The 17,710-nt window shown below is 45.1% G+C and overlaps 1 protein-coding gene across 3 annotated transcripts in view; it reads left to right on the top strand.

Moving 5' to 3' along the window:
* LOC133134671 (lipopolysaccharide-responsive and beige-like anchor protein) overlaps positions 1-17,710 on the top strand; it is a 225,990-nt gene that overhangs the window by 186,139 nt on the left and 22,141 nt on the right. For all 3 annotated transcript variants that reach the window (XM_061250938.1, XM_061250940.1, XM_061250939.1), the window contains 2 exons: positions 9,390-9,557; positions 16,665-16,754. In XM_061250938.1, the coding sequence (XP_061106922.1) occupies positions 9,390-9,557; positions 16,665-16,754 (258 nt within the window). The remainder of the gene's footprint in view (positions 1-9,389; positions 9,558-16,664; positions 16,755-17,710) is intronic.

Below are 17,710 nucleotides of genomic sequence, written 5' to 3'. Positions count from 1 at the left end.
TTGAAGCTGCCTTTCGCCAGATTGAAAAGCTCTGTGTACATTTATATACACAGTTACAGTTTGAAATATTATAGTAGCTTAAAAGCTTTACACGCATATAGTGTGGCAGCTCAGAAAAGGAAGATGTCTTATTTATGTGTTTAGCTTTTTCACTGTCTAATAATTCTTCTGTCTCAAAAGTTATGTTAAAGTTATTTTTTCCTGGGAATTTGCAAGACGGTAATATTCGAGTCCTCACCCTCGGGGTCAGATGATGAACATGTTTCGCTGTAGTGCGTTATCTCAAACAGCCAGAGCAGAGTTTCCCTGATAGATTTATGTTGGAGTACAGCGCTGAGTTGTCAGGGCAGTGGTGATTGGCTGTTTGTGATTGTTAGCGCTAATGCACTATGCCTGGCCTCCGCACTGCTCCCACGCCACACAGGCAAACACGGCCAACCCGGAGCGACCACCTACTCCCGCGGGTCAAAGGTCGCCCGTGTTTACGCGCGTAGCAACGCTTCTGTGGGAGTCCCTGGCAACAAGCTGTGCAGGTATGAGCTCATCTCGGCCCGGTGCTACTCCGAACGCATTCGGGAGCATGACGAGGAGGCAACGACCATCAGGCCCCCATCGAGACACTGAGGTACCCTGAAGGGCGGCCCACAGTGAGCCCGTGTTCGCGGTCCAGGGAGGAGATCGCGCGCATGCTCTGGTTAGCGTCAGCTGCGGCTCGCCCAGGGGCCGTTGCTGTGCGCGGGCGGACATGTTTACTGCGCGCGGTGTGTTTTACGAGCGCTCCTCTCTCCTCTGCACTGTCACGCCAGAGGCCGGGATGCCTGAGAATCCACTGGACGTACCGCGGCTGCTCTCCCGCCAACGCCGCTAAGGTCACTCTGCTGCTAACGTCGCTCTGCTGCTAACATCGCCCTGAACAGGCAGCGGTGGTAGCCCTTCTCTGGGGAAAGGAACACCCTTCCCTCTCCAGTTAGTGATTAGACCTCGAGGCGCTTTAGTTCTTTTAAGAGTTGTTTATTTAAAAAATCCAAGTCTGTGTTCTAGCTACCAGTAGTGCTTGTTATCAGTGTTATCAGTATTAGAATGTTCAGTTAAGAATTTAAAAACGAACCTGTTCCTGGCGAACTACTCTCCTGTTGGTTTTCGCTCCAGTCCTAACAAAGCGCACATCAGTCGACAGCTGGCCATGTCCCTCAGCTGCTCTTTCTTAGAACCAGGTGTGCCAAATTAGGGTTGAATTAAAAACCTACTTGGATGGTAGATCTCCAGGAACAGGGTTGGTTACCAGTTCATTAAAGGGTTAAGGAGAACGTTGTGCTGTGGTGGTATTGTGCTCTCCTGGCCTTCTCTGATTGGACGGCCAGTCAGGCGTGCAGCGTGGGTAAATGAGGAGCGATGATGGCCTTGCCTGAACAGAGAGCCTCTGCATTTCAAAGCCACTGTTTGACAAGGACAGCAACTCTTAGGACAAGCACCACAGAGGAAGCCAAACGACCCCAGATACCCCTCTCTCTGTTTCTCTCTCTCTCTCTCTCTCTCTCTCTCTCTCTCTATCTATCTCTCTATCGCTCTGGTCATCAATTACCCGGCTTTACCACCCGGCTTTACCACCTTATGTCCTTTTTATGCGTGTTCCCTAATGTACGAGGTCACCAAAACTTTTCATTTGGCCAATAATTACTTTCCGTTTTTACATCGCAGTAAAAATGATTGAGAGCCACAGAAGTAAGATGACATGATTTAAATGACTGCTTGATTTTGAAGGCTATTTCCCACTTTGAGTAGCTGCTTATTATCAGACAATCGCCTTTGCATGGTTTATATCCCCTTTGAAGCACACAGTCAATTATTCTGCTTTTAAAATGGTGCCCTACAACGATGCTGAGGTATTTCTTTCAGAGATTTTCCATTTAAAATAATAAAACAATAATCGCAAATAACTTGTATTATTTTTTTATATATTTTAGAAATAACAGCTGACCAAAATGACAAACCAACGGTTAAAACTTGCCACACTCAATTCTCCAGTCTTATACTTTCCTTCATATTTTATTGGACATTGTTGTTTTTACTGACTATTTTGATACTGAAGCTTTACTCTAATTCTGAAAGCTTCTTGGAACTGGTTGTCTCCCAGTGTTTCTGGGACAGTGGCTGCCCAGGTTCCTCCTCTCTTTCTGGGGGTGAAAGGGGGACAGCAAGCCCAGCTGTAGGCCTCAGAGAGCTGGGTTACTGCTGTGGAGCTTGGCACTGCACAGAGTGCATCTTAGAGGCCAAAAGAGCAGGGCACTGTTTGGAGGTTGTACCAGGGTGCTGGGTCTTTAGCCTACTCTGGAGCCCATACCTGAGAGCCCCCTCAGAGCAAGCCTAGGGCGACAGGGGAAAAACTCCCTGACTATCAGGAAGAAACCTTGAGCAGAACCGAGCTCAAAGGGGGAGCCCATCTGCTTCTTGGCTGGAACTGGGCAAACTGTGAATTTAACAATCGCGTTTCATTGCTACTTCGTTTCAACAAAGATCATGAAAACTTTGTCTTGTATGCCCGCGACTCAGCACAGAAACACACACACACACACACAATCTCTCTCTCTCTCTCTGTCACGCACACACACACACACACACACACACACCATGCCCTGGGCCTGATTGCTGGTGGCAGACCATCAACAGAACTGCCTCCCGGCCTCTCTGTCCTCTTAAGTAGTTTAGAATCAGAGTTAATTACTGCAGTCATCTGTTCTAATCACCTTCCTGCCGTAGCCTGCCCACCCTCTGTCAGGCGGTGGCATCGTCTCGACCCGTCAGGTTCCCCCTCCTGTAAGACCACTCTGTACTCTCAGACTTAAAAATGAGGCCCATTCAGCCCGGAGGGCCTCCAACTCCGTCTCTCACTTTCACTCTTCCTTTTCTCTCTCCCGTCCTGAGCACTACCATTCCTGGTTGAGATTTTGTCCGTTAATACACTCACTGAGAACTTTATTAGGAACATCTGTACACCTACTTATTCATTCCATTATCTAATCGGCCAATCGTGTGGCAGCAGTGCAATGCATAAAATCATGCAGATATGGGTCAGGAGCTTCAGTTAATCGTCAACCATCAGAATGGGTACGAATGTGATCGAATTGATTTTGACAGTGGAATGATTGTTGGTGCCAGACAGGGTGGTTTGAGTATCTCTGAAACTTCTGATATCCTGGGTTTTCTCACACAACAGTCTCTAGAGTTTTCAGAGAATGGTGCGAAAAACAAAACAAAAAACATCCAGTGAACAGAAGTTCTGCGGGCAGAAACATCATGTTAATGAGAGAGGTCAGTGGAGAAGGGCTAGGCTGGTCAAAGCTGACAGGAAGGTGACAGTAATGCAAATGACCACACATGACACATACAGTGGCATGCAGAAAAGCATCTGTGAACACATAATGTGCCAAAACCCCTAAGTGGATAGGCAACAGCAGCAGAGGACTTACTAAGTCTAAAAAATACCTAATAAAGTGCTTACTGAGTGTATATAATTGTTTGTGTGTTCTGTGGAAAACTATTACAGTAACTTTGAGTGCACACATTGTATATCTGTTTGGAAGTAAATTTTTAATTAATATAAAAAATAAGAAATATATATTGTAAAAAAATTATTAAGTTTGAAATTATTTAGAAATTAACTTTGGATTTGGATTTTATTGAATGTGTCAAGCAGTCTGGGAAGGCTGATTTATACAGTAAGTGCGTGGTTTGTACAACCAAGCCTTCCCAGACTTTATCATCAAAGGTACCTTTTTAAGTTTTGGGGGATTTTTTCACTGTACTTTTTTCTCTCGCCATTGTAGAGAGACAGATCTGAAATTCACATGAGATACAGATAATGGTCTAGGCTGCTTTAAAGAAAAAAAGGAAATAAATCTCCAGTCGTGGATATGTGAGGTTGAAAGGTAAAAAAAAAAAAAAAAGACCACATTTTTATGTGGAAAGTAAAGAATGGTGCAGCAGCTCTGATTTAGCTTAAGCCGATAACATCTTCTCTGTTCCATTCTGGGGCAGAGATATGGGGGGCACATTGTGAGATCCCGGTGAGAATGGGGGGAATACATACTATATGCGAGACTCTGGCTCTTTTCACCTTATCACAATCCTCTGGAATTTGCGCATTTGTTTTTGTTTCAATTAGCCTAGCCGTAGCCCCTTGGTCATGTGACAGGATAAACAGGTGAGATACGGTGGGGGAAAGTTGATGTCTACAGTATAATTCTGTTTATCTCCACCCCACCAACAACCACGCAGAACTTTACTGAATGTACTATAACTTTAATTCAACAGTTCAGTTGAAGACTTTGTGCAATAGCGGTACCCTTTGTTGGAATTCAGCCTGCAATCTTGGTACCTCAGATTTTCAGGCTCGGTTTCATAACCGCCACCGTACGCTGAGAGAGTGTGCCAGGGTCCGGAAGTTTCTAAATCTGCTGTCTATCAGTCTGGTACTGTAGGAAGTGCTGTCAGCTTAATCGTGATAAAGCTCTCCGCTTGCGTATTCGCCGTCTGCAGCATTGGGACCAGGGCTGCGGGGTTTCTATTGAGTGAAAGTGAGGTTGGTTTGACAGGCTCCTGAAAAGCCCTGCATGTTGTTTTAATGTAACTAGAGATGATGTTAAACAGAAAGGCCATTACAGTTAGCTGTGATAGCATTGGAAAAACGATGCTTATCTGAATACATGTTTCTGTTTCATTCGGCATACATAATGCTCCATACGTTTTCTTTACTGCTTGACCAACTGTAAAGGGTGTTCTGGAAAAAACAGTCCCCTTGCAAGAGTATGCGTACAGGCAGCAGCGCCGTATGTACGTCTGTTAAAAATATGTAAAAAATCTAAGTAATTTAACATAATGATACATTTCATCCAAAAACTTATGGCAGTGATTAGCCAACTTTGCGCCAAACTGGCATGTTTGCTTCGAGTCGACTTTCCGCGATCACAACGAATTTTGTTTCCCGTCACCGGGAAGCGGGACATTCAATTTGCTGTAAAGCAATACTGGCGGTTCAGCTTCCACTTAAGTGGTGACTGCATTTCGAGAGCCCTCGTTTCGTACCCAACCCGTTCTCTTTTTTTTACCTGACTGACTCGGCGGGGACCTCCCGCACGCCGTGCCTGAAAACGGGTGCCAGCGTGTCCCCGTCCGGGCCCTCCGGAGCGGGGCTTTTGTTTCTTACGTCACCCCCGGTGGTGGATGGTACCGACCAGGCCTGCTCTGGGTTGAGGCGAAGCCCTTACCGCAAACTGACAATCAGCCCGACGGGCGCGGCCGGCTAATAGGCCTTTAATCAGACGCATGTCAGTGGAGAGGGAACGGCAGATGAAAGGCAGCCGGAAAGCGAGTGAGCGAGAGAGGGAGGGAGGAAGAGAGGAAGGGGTCTGAGGTATGACGAGAGTTGGCAGAGGTTTTCCGGTGCTGCTATGAGCACGTCTCGGCTTACTTCGTGTGGAGTTAGGAGTCTGGGAAAAGGGAGAACACCCCCTTCCTCTCTCCCTCCTTCCCTCTCTCCCTCGCTCATGGACTTGAGCTGGGGAGTCCCCCACCGTCTCCCCCAAAATCAGTTGCTTTTGGAAAATCACTCCTGACAGAGATTCACTGCAAAAACGTGTATCTCACCTCATTGGCAATATTTATCCCTTATTTGGCAAAAAAGTAACAGAAATTTTAGGTCTAAATATGAGACAAAAGATTGGCATATTTTTTCTCAAGTCAGAATTGACTGGAAATCCGAATTTTGATTTCGTTCCGCTATCCAAATGTATGCTAGCATCTGTGCCGGCACACATCCGTCATGGGGAGTGGCTAATGTGCTAAACGCACCTTCTGACAACCGTCGCTATAATCTCCGATAATCAATGGGGGAGCGAGGCCCGGCCAGACCAGGACAAGCGCAGGGAGCATGTCCACATCGAGCAGGAGAGGCCTGGCCACGTCTGCCCAGAGCTCCGCGGCCCGCTAATGAAGTGATTGATTTGTGGAGTGTGAACGTCTTAATGGAGAAAGCTGCTTCATGGCCTTAAACAGGTTTTTTAGAGGGGCTATAAATGGGAGGAAGGTAGTCCTCCAGTAGGAACCTATAAAGGTGCCGGTGAAATCCATCCCATAAACCAGTGCTGTCCGAAGGCCAGGCCTGCTCTTTGTCCTGTACTCTAAGGGTGAAAGCCCATTCCTGGTCAGTTGAGATTTGAACCGTTAAAGGCCTTTCCACACCAAGAACCCACTATAAATTTATCATTTTAAAAATTGTGGATTTTTCAAGTGGATGGTGGAGTCCACAACAACAGTGACAAACGATATTGTTGGGATCACTTTCAGTAGAACTACTCCAATCAGAGCCAGGCTTCACAGACCGACAGCAGAACTGCTCCAATCAGAACCAGGCTTCGCAGACCACCGGCAGAGCTGATCCAATCAGCACCAGCAAGTAGGCTTTTTATCGTCTTCAGATAAGGGTCAATTCAGCTTTTCTACAAGCAAATGTAGGCGTCACAAGCTATGAGTCTTTGCACGCTGTGAAGAACGTCCATGTTAATGTGGTGACAGGACTGTGTGCCAGCTCAAAGAGTGCCAGATGCCTGGCAGGAATGGGAATGTGAGACGGGGGTACTCCATTCCAAGTGTGTAATGCGCAACCCCCAGATAAAAGGTGACTCAGTAACTCAATACCTACAGTAAACTTCCATGCTCTCTATCGCCAGGAAAGAAGCAACAATAAAAGCGGTGATTTGTAGGAACACTCCCTCCTCCAGGCATTAACATACGCACAACCTAATTCATTCATGAATTATTGTAACGATCCCCCACGGGCCGCAAAAAATGCATACAAGGCCTGCTAATTGGTGCATAAATAACCCTACTGTCCCTCCAACCACCAATACCTTTCATTGTGCTGGAATTTCTGACAAGTACAGATTTTCTCTGATGTTAATATCAGCCTTTTTATGCATTGGATGCTCTTTGATTTGTATCTTTTATAACCTTATTATAAAGTCGTTGTTATTATTAAGAGAAGCTGCTGACCTTATTTTGCAGCGGCGTACTCTTGAATGGCTGTGAAATTGAATAATTTAGTGTGTCAGGTACGCAGCATCACCTAAGTAAGAACCCCCGTCTCTGGCTGATTCTGGTTTTCACTTAACTGTCTGGTAGCTGGGATAGAACTCCGTAGGCAGGAGGCGGCCTCAGAACCGGGGCCGAGCGACTGATAGGGCCGTTCCCAGGAGAGCTGCGGCACGGAGCCTGGCGATAGGCCGGTTCCCAGGAGGGCAGCGACACGGAGGCCGGTGTAATCGCGCGCTGATCCCCGCCCCCTCTCGCTCCGTGGCGTTTCATTAGCATTAGCATAAGCCTTGCCGTCGACGTTGGCGGCGTTGGCGGCGTTGGCGGCGTTAGCGGCCGCCCTTTGTCTCCCGCCGCTGATTGACACGGCTCTTGCGCGGCGCATTAAATGGCCATCAGGCTCAGCATTAGTTTTGAGACGGGGGGAGCGGGGAGCCGGGAGGGTCAGGCCCGCCGCATAATGAAGCGGGCCTCAGGGGAACAGGGCCTGCAGCTTCCACAGATAGGATGGATGGGTACTCCGCTGTAACAGGGGCAGGGGTTTGATTAACACAATCACACTGCACCAGCGCACTGGAGATGAGTGCAGGCCCCCGTCCTCTCTATCAGGGTGCCGAGGTGGTTGTGCTTCGGCTAGCTCTAACACTACTCCTCTGTAGGATTACCCTGCTTCTAGTATCACTCACGCAGCACTTGTATGTTGATCTTCTAACCCTTAATGTTGTATTTGTATCTCCATCTAGCACTTTGGTTTTGCACTTGTTTCTCTGTCTTGATTTGCAGTTATTTACCATAATTCTTGTAATCATGTCATGCTTCTAGTTTCTGACATGTCATAACTTTACTGGCTATATTTTCTAGTTTTTTGTGAACTAGATAATGGATAACTGACGCTTTATGCGAATTGTACCTTATCTGACATGTTTTTGGTAGTTGTTCAATGACCAGTCCGGAAATGCTCCGAACATTTTGATAATAGGGTCTACCGTATGAATGTAATGCAATGTTTATGAAAAGTGCCAGTCGGCTTTGTATTTGACATTTGCTTTTATGTCTCTAGTCTTTTTATTGCCTTTTGTACACTATGCACAATATACTACTGTGACTGTACAGGTATAAATGTACTCCACGATTTGTAATATACTGAAAGTATAAAAAGCTATAGACTATTAGGAGAGCTCCATTTCCGAAATAAAATTGAAAAAGAAAGTTTAGGGACCTTTAAAAAGCTGTCATTCCCCAGGGCGTTCTCCGAGAGCTTTTATTGATATCCTCTTTACTTCTTATAAACTCATTATACGAGAGCTCTCTCCGTGCGCCGTCAACGGCCCGTCAAAGGGAAAATGCCACCTCGGACGGCAGACGTTTACCGGATCTTCTCCCTTCCTGATTGAAAGTTCTAATTAAGTGAGTGCGGAAAATGAACTGAAATTAGCTGTCAAGCAGTCGCATTTAAATGAGTGATGTACCGCCACAGCCGTAAACATTTAAATGATATAAATTGCCGTTTAAGTGTACGCTTTAATGTCTGTCATGCATTAATGTGACACCAGCCCGCTATGACAATCACAGACACCGGCTTTAATTTGAACACATCGAGAGACTTCTCGCCGACAGCCCCGCTGCAAATTAAGACCATTGTTATTCTTACGCGCGAGCATAAGTGTTTTCCTCCTTTGCCAGTTAATGAAGAGGAGAAACGCGTGTTTTATGTTAATGTCGCGACATTAAAAAGACATTTCTGGCACCGGGAGACAAGTTTCCTATTATTCGAAAGACTTTTAGGAATTACTGAGGGTGTCGTCTCAATTTTTTAAGGAGCTCTCCACAGGCTGGCAAAGATCCATTAAACAGTGTGGCTGTTATTGTGCGTTACTGTACTACTGTCTATGAAACAGACGCCTGACGCCTGTCGGGATGTTTTAATGTGAAATATACGGGTGTCATTGCAAAGTAAAATTGCTGTTTAATGTTTCGATAATAATCTTCAAGGGCATTTTGTAGTGTTTTTCTAATCAACCATCACAACTCATGGCAATGTGCTGTTGCACATAATAGCAATGTTTATCTTTAGTTTTATATGTTATTCTCAGTACTGCAATAGTTGCTTTTCTTTAATTAGTATAATACTGTAACATTTAAAATTTGGATAAATTGGCGCAAAGTAAATATTTCACAGCTCCAACACTTTTTTTAAATTTTTTTTTATAAATGAGAAAATCTGGTGTGCCTCACTTATTTGAATTTCGCACATTTGTTTTGGGTTTGTGTTGTAATGTGTGTGTGTGTGTGTGTGTTCGCAGGCCCTGGAGAGCGACTTTGTGTCCTGCCAGCTGCACCAGTGGATCGACCTCATCTTCGGCTACAAGCAGCAGGGCCCAGAGGCCGGCCGCTCCCTGAACGTCTTCTACTACCTGACCTACGAGGGGGCGGTCAACCTCAGCTCCATCAGCGACCCCATGCTGAGAGAGGTGGGCTTCTGCACGTGCCCGCTGTGACATCACTGTGACATCACCGGTAACGGTGTGCTGTTCTAAAATATGTGAAATAGACCATTAGAATTCTTCACAAGGCAACAGAGTTGTCCACATTTACAATACTATATTTCCTCTGTTAGGGTGACAATATATTTGGTAAAAAAAAAAGAGGACTGGAGCAGGCTTTATGAATATAATAATTTGCTATTTGTTTGTCTATATTCGGTCTATGGAGCGAGCAAACTCTGCCTGGACATTTTTAGGAATATTTAGAAATCCCACTGGACAAATATTTTCGGTCCCAAAACAGAAGAAATGTCTGGGAAAGAGAGGATGTCTGGTGAGCCGAGCCTACCTATCAAAAGATTTGACTGCTATTGGAACTTTTTTGCTTGTAAACTGCTTGTTTCAAATATGTCAGGTTTCAACAGCTATGTAGAAACAGCAACCACAAAACGTGATTTTTTTCCCCTAGTAGCAAAGCCAGTTAGCGTGGTCCTGAGACAGCCATTCATGAATGTGAATGCAGGCGAGTCGCATTCACATTCATTGGAATGACAGCTTGCGCTGTTCAGGAGCAGTATCTGGCTACAACCAAATAGGAAACAGTACAGTATATGGGTTGTTTATCATTGGAAAGTGGAATAGTGAAATATATCGTCATGGTATTTCCTGTATAAATACCATGAATATTATATTAAATGTTGGTAGCCAGCAGCGTTGGCTTTGGTACAGTCTACCATTTGGACTTTGGCTACAGAACAGGAACACCACGTGTGCCTCTTCACAAACCGATGTATATCTGGGGAGCTAAGATGCAGCCTGTCCTTAGCACAACATATGCACTGTACATCCTCCATAGCAAAGAGCAGAATGTCATAAGGTCCTGTATGTTCTCTGCCAGTGCTACACAGTAAGTATTCCTGAAGCCTACACAGGGATTCTTTATGTAGTCTGGGCCCATTAATCGTGCTTCTCCAAACAGGCCGTGTCAGCCAAATGTCAATTAGACTTTTATGTGCACACACATGCACAAGCGCGCACATGCACACGCTCTAAACACATGGTCTCACACACACACACGCTCTCTTTCACACGCACACACACTCATACGCATGCGCACACACACACACAAACACACACACACACATACGCACGTACACCTACACACACTCTCACACATAGTCTCACTCTCACGCACACTCTCTCACACATACGCACACGCACACACACGCACGCACTCTCTCTCACACACACACTCACACTCATACGCATGCACACACACACACAGACACACATACGCATGCACACACACACACACTCTCACACGCACAGACACACATACGCATGCACACACACACACACACACAGGGCAGCGTGCTGGGAGCTGATTGGCTGGCGGGTGACGGTGGCGTGTGCTGGTCCAGGCGGCTCCTCTCCCTCAGTGCCCTTCATGCTCGGTGGTGTGTGTGGGGAGCGGAGAGGGCGATGGGGCTGATTTATGTGCTCGCTCAGGTAATTCCCATACAGATGCACTTCCCTGCCCCGCATGCAGATTCATTACCGATCAGGCGGCCATTTCCCCAGCTCAGCCCATTACCCCGCCGCCTTTTTAATACCCAAAACTAAATTGGATCCCTGACACCCGCCGTTTCCTCAGAACCGCTCCAGCGACCCAAAAATAAATAAATTCACGGCGCCGTCGTTAACAGCAACGCACGGCCTCCCAAGCCTAAAAATAGTTTTCCAGAATATATGAGGGTGTGCGGTCACACAAACGCACTAACAAATAGGCATCAATACATTTAGAAAAGATCTTGCTTTACCAATGTGTTTGATCTTTTTTGTGAGCGATTTTCTCTGGAACCCTCAGCACTGGGACCAGCTGTGCTCAAGTACCTCTGAGCTCCTGCTTTTGATTGACTTCAAGCTCAGCAATTTCCACAGAACGGTGTGGATGTGGACGGCAAATGTATCAGGATCGGGGTGAGGGCGTTGTTCTCGTTATAAATCATTAGCACCATATTAGCAACCAAAATTACTGAGTGGGCCTTTAAATATACAAACCCAACGGCCTGGGTGTATTTTTGGGGAGTGGGGAGGGGGGATAGAGCTGCATCAGGACCGCGGGCCGGGTTCTCGGGTGACTGACAGCCGGGTCGGAGCCGGGCTGCTTTGTGTCAGACGGGCCCCTCCAGAGCCGGGGCCCTTTGGAATGTCTCTGCCCCAGATGAGGGGCAGCTGTGCGGGGCTGGCGGCTGGGCCAGCCGCTGTTTTCACAGACCTGATTACTTCCTGTCTTTCTTCCTCCGCAGCCACAAAATTAGACTTAATAACGGTTATTTTTAAAATCGGCTCGCGGGGAAGAATTCGGGGCCCCCTGATACCCCCCGGCGCAGCCGTTTCTGTGATCTGGCTTTTAAAGAGTGGAGCCCCGTATAATCAGTTTGATGTAAACAAACAGAATCCCTCAATGTCAGCGGTAAATATAGCTCCATGTGCAACGGGCCAAATAACGTTTATTACACAGTACTATATAGAGCTTTATACTATAATGGCTGTATATAGCTCAAGGCTACTTTAGAGACCACCTCTGTAGTAAAGTATGGAACTTCTTGGGCTGGTTTCACAGACACAGATTATGCTTAGTCCTGGGCTAAACTGAGTTGTGTATGGAGAATCTAGGTTCAAAATAGAACTTAGTCTAGGACTAAGCCTATTCTGGCCCATAAATGTAGGATCCTGATGTTAAGTGTACCAAGCATCTGATAATAGGTATCTCTGGAGTAAATGTGTATGTAAATGATAAAGTTAGGATATTGTATTTAAGTTTAGGAAGTGCCCAGTAAAAGGTGAATGCCCATTGCATCTGCGCCACCAGCCTGCTTGACACCAGTCCACATTATTTTTACTTTTTTATAGCAATCACCAGACATGAGGGGAACTCACGTAGCCCAATCAACGGAGCGATTTCCTGCCCTCTGTAAATATTACCTCTACTTTCGATGGAATTCACTGACGATCCCCCGTCTGTTTCCTATTTTCTGATCAGTTTTTATTACATTTTTACATATCAAGCTCATTCATGGAACCAGACAAATTCACTTTCACTTCTGACAGCTCTTTCCTAATATTAATATTAACACCGCTTTCATGTCCATGGAAGATTCAAGAATTTGAGTGAGCAATAGTATAATCCTACACAACTATCCGATGTACACATACAGTTTTAAAATATGCAAAAGCTACTTTTTCAAATCGGTTTCCTTATTTTCATGGGCCTGTTGTTTTTTTTTGTCCTGATGAGAAATAACAGATGCCATTTTAGCCTTGGCATGAAAAGGCTTGTTTTTTTCTGGGTAATCTCTCTGAATTATCATAATGTATTTTTAATTATGAGCTTGTGCTCACACACATAATTAGGGACAGAATTCACATGCTATGTCAGAATGAATGTCCCCCATGTGGCCAGTTTATTTCCGCCATGGAGGAAGGATTGGAACAGCGTGATTAGTCAAGCCCCCGCTTTAATGCGGGGGGGAACATGGCTGGCACAGACTGGGGTGATTATACTTACCTCAGGTAAAGGCCTGAAACCTTGTAAGTGCTTCGGTGTCATTTTCGAGTGCCATTAAAACTTGTTTTCATTTGTGTTACCGGGGCTTTTTTGCAAAGCACTCTGGGATATATTTATGAAGAACTGTATATACAAGTTTGTTGTTGTCGTGCAGTCTACTTTACCTCCGATTATCTTGCTTTTAAATGCACTACACAAATTCTTTACTGGTTCGCTGCTAACTGGTTAGCACGGAAATATATGCATTGAATCGTATATTAACACGTTGCTGTGTTACTGGGCTGTAGGGACACTCTTACATGTTGTTTACTGTATATTCATACGTTACTGAGATTGGAAACTGACGGCTGTGTTTTTCATGTAGCTAGCTGTTCGGCTGCTCCGATAGCAGGGGCAGTATCAGATCTTTATTTAAATGGACAGAATATAAAAGAGGAATCCATCAGTCACGGGCCAGCGGGCGCGGAGAGATGGGCCTCCGCGCGCGCCGTAATCAGGTTAGCGGAGATGAAGAAGCGGCCCTCCATGACCTGAACTCGCCACACGCGGAATTACACCTCGCAATGAATGTCAGCTCAAAATTGAATCATGATTGGTCGAGTGACTCCGACGATCTCCCCTGCATTAGCTTAAGCAAACTGTCCAAAACCAAGCGGGACATCGAGTCACCTTGAGCTAGGACTCAGCGGCCAATGAGAATGCCAGGAGGCTGTGCTGTAGTGCGTATTCTGGGTGAAACAAATATTTTTAAGGCTAATTAATTTGATTTGAAATCATTTTGAGAGGCGGTCATATACTGTTGTGTCTACTGGAAAATTGACTACTGCCACTAAATCCTGTCCTGTCCAAGATTTTGATGGAACTCCTGATAAATGCATGTCGACATGCAATGCGATTCTTTTTTGCGTCGCTGTACTCAATACAGATGAATAAATTGAGTTTGAGTTTTTCTGTGTGAATGTTTTTCTTATGTAATATAAAGCAATAGCATCAGCTTTGGGAATGTAAAAAGGGGATTTCAGTGGAATGTTCCATTTCCTGTCATTTAAAAAAATGAGGTTAAATTGAACAAATGCCTATATTGTAAACAGGAGAGAAGAGTTATGAAGAAGAAAAGCATGACTATATTCCTTTTACAGAAGTGTCTGCGGTCATATTAGCAAGTAAATAATAGATATGAAATGTAGTGTGCCATTCACTGTCTAAATGGCTTGTAATCCTAGATAAACGCATAAAATGAGAATTAATGCTCTTTGAGGTGCAAGTAACTACTGTAAATGCAAATGCTAAATAGAAATAGTACCATCTTCTTCTTACAGGTATTCATGAGCTACTTTATGCTTTAATGCTATGAAATAAATTTTTATTTGAAATAGCCTACCTGTTTGTAGCCACAGTGGCTAGACGTGTATCGGTTATGGTGCGCAAAACAGACTCGACGTTGTGCCTAAGGTTGTATTCTGTGTATGGACGAATCCGTATGAACGGATGTGTAAACTCCATTACCGCGTGGGTTAGTTTCCGTGCTGTGTGTGATGCGTACTGCTTCCACTATTCCACAGATGAAATGGCCGATTTGCATGCCTGGCCCCTCTGCCTTCCAAATTACGGTTAATCAGTACGCTCTGCCTAATGTCACCCGACTTCAAAAAGGAAACGCCGAAAGTTAGCATTAAAGAACGCTGCCTTTTCTTTTCCCAGACGAGAGGTAAATGAGCTCTGCGCTAATTAAACAGCCCTGCGTTTTGTCACGTTATGATACTGCGCAGACTGAGAGTTGGGCAGTCGCATTTCTGTAGTTTTACATTTCTGAAATTGAGAATGCTCGGCTATGGGTTTCGGTGGAAGTTTACCATTGGTACATCTGTGACCTGCTCTATCAAAATTTGTCTTATTGACCACAGAACTTATTTTGAGTTTCTTGGTCAATACGAGAAAGTAAGCTTTCTAATGATAACCAAGCTATCTCTCTAGTCCAGATATCAAGGGAGTTGTGTCCCGTTTCTTGTTGAGTGCCACCAAACTATGGTTTTGAGAAAAATTTTGTCACGAGAGTTACATGAGCAGGTTCAGATAATGGATGGATGGATGGATGGATGGAGTTACATGAGGCTAAAAAATGGGCTAAAAAGAAACTCTTAAAACTATATTTTTACTCTGAATATTTACTCTTGCCATTAAGACATACAGACCATGAAAGCAAATCGATGAACATGTGGCCATGAATGCAGCTGATGTAGTTCTTCGTGACTGGTGAATGGTAACAAGCTGGCTGGCCTTGCACAACTCCGGTGTTACTTTCACTTTGACATCTTGCGTTTAAAAGCTTAAAAACTATATTTTTATTCAGAACATGGCCTTAAGTCATGCAGATTATGAAAGCCAATACATTGTTCTGCAAAATGCAGATGAAAGCCGAAAACAGCCAAACATTTTTCCAAAAACATCGATTTATGAGAAATTGGCCGACGCGATTTACGACTGATTGTGACAGAACAGGTCACATTTACAGTCATGCCGGCGGAGTTATGAAAGGACAGAGGCTTAGCGTCATCTGTAGCCGTGTGTGAGCTGAAGCTTAAAGTGCCTGGCAGAGAGACAGTGCAGCTCCATTCCTTATCCTCCTGTATCAGAGCGACTGGGAGCCCCTGGATCTGGGGGAGGACTGGGGATTTAAGCGTACCTGTTAGAGATTAGCTTTTTTCTGTGGGATCTTTGACAACGGCAGGAGCAGGCTACACACTAGGCCGAGCAGGGCTTGCGTGTAGCAGGCAGGATGAGCGTGGTCTTCCGCGTTTCTCATGGAAATATCATTTACCGTCTCCCTCGGTGAACTGTTGCTCCGCGCCCACCCCCGTCTCCCTCGAGATCAGAGAGAGGAGACGCCTTTCACGCGCTGTCTCACCTTCGCATGAATCCACACTCACACGAGCTCCCTTTGAAACACACTGCATAAAACTGATATTTAAAAAAAGATGGAATAGTTTTGAATAGTGCTGTTAAATCATGGATCAAACAAAAGTAACATTGTTCACAAATCCGTAGTTTGCACCCAATGTTTATTTTATTGTTCCTTCTCTGTCTTTACTATTTTTACTTTACTACTCCGGTATTATTCAAATTTAATTCTGGCTTTTTTTAAAATAAACTCTGAAGACAATTCATCTGCTGCTTGGTGCATAGGCCTATTGCATGTTGTAATAAAATTACTGTGAAATAAATAAACTAAATAAATACACAAATAAACTGACACACACTACATAAACAGAAACCCATGAACTACACAGCCACACACACGCACACACACCCACATACTGAACTGATCTACATAGACTCATACATAGATAGCCTATACACACATGCACTTTTACGGACTTGCTGCACGTGCACACACACAGAAACTCACATACTGAACCTGGTCTTACTGTGAGCACACACACACTGTTGGACACTAAGAGGGATGTTGGTGGTCTTTAAGTTATTACCAGCCCTTCAGTCTTTCCTTTTTCCTTGTTCACACACAGGCGGTGGAAGCCCAGATCAGGAGTTTCGGACAGACGCCCTGTCAGCTGCTGATTGAGCCTCACCCCCCGAGGAGTTCGGCCATGCAGGTGGTGAGTTACCTCGCTGCCGTACGCCAGACCTACACTCACCAACTCTGTCCTCCATTTTGTATGTCTCATCTCATGAGAAACTCCATGAGCTGTCAATCAATTATTAATCAACCAATCTGACAAAATTTGCTTTCACATTGATTAATGTCCTTGTCCCATCAGTGCTCTGACTCTGGCAAAGGACCCTCTTATGAGTTGTAAGAGTGATTGAGGTATCTTGTATGGAGAAAAAAAAGTACAGTATTCATCCACTGTCCATTGACATTTACAAATTAAACAATGCAGTAACTACATGCATTGTGCAGGTAGTTGTGTTGATGTATGTTTTTGAAAACCCACGCTGGAATGTTATGCCGTGTTATTATTCTACATTTGACATAAGGGGGTGGATCACAGGAATGCGTTTGCACACTATATAGGTCCTTGGCTCTGAAAGTTTGGGAACCTCTGCTTTACTGCTCCGTTAAGACAGCAGAATTACTCCCAGACTCCCACGGGGAAGCGCAACCCCGCTACTTCCTGCTTGAATGTCTGCTGTGCCTGGCGTTATGGCTTTCTGACCGTGATGATGTGCCTTCGGAAATGCGAGGCTCGATGGCGTCTCGGCCTCATGTGTTTCTACCTGACTCCCGTCCTAATCTGAGAAAACCACTGCTGGCTCTAAACTGGAGCGTTGCGAGACTGGGGAAGATGGACTCTCATCCATCCAAGTCCAGGACATAAAGGCTCACACACGCACAGAAAAACTGAATGCAAAATGCGGCTATTTTTTAATAGTGCCCTAACATACAGCCCTACATATTGACCAGATCCACACATCTGTACACGGCTCTACCCAAAGCACACAGTACACTGCTTTCTCACCAGTCTCACCAGTTTCACGTGATAGCAGGTACTGCATAGGTCCACTGACCTGCATATGAGCTGCATGGGTTGATGGGGAATGTAGTCGATCA

Source organism: Conger conger, chromosome 8 (genome assembly GCF_963514075.1).
Source record: "Conger conger chromosome 8, fConCon1.1, whole genome shotgun sequence".
NCBI classification, from domain to species: Eukaryota; Metazoa; Chordata; class Actinopteri; order Anguilliformes; family Congridae; genus Conger; species Conger conger.
The sequence above is the reverse complement of the archived record's forward strand: the minus strand, read 5'-3'. Positions and strand labels throughout refer to the sequence as shown.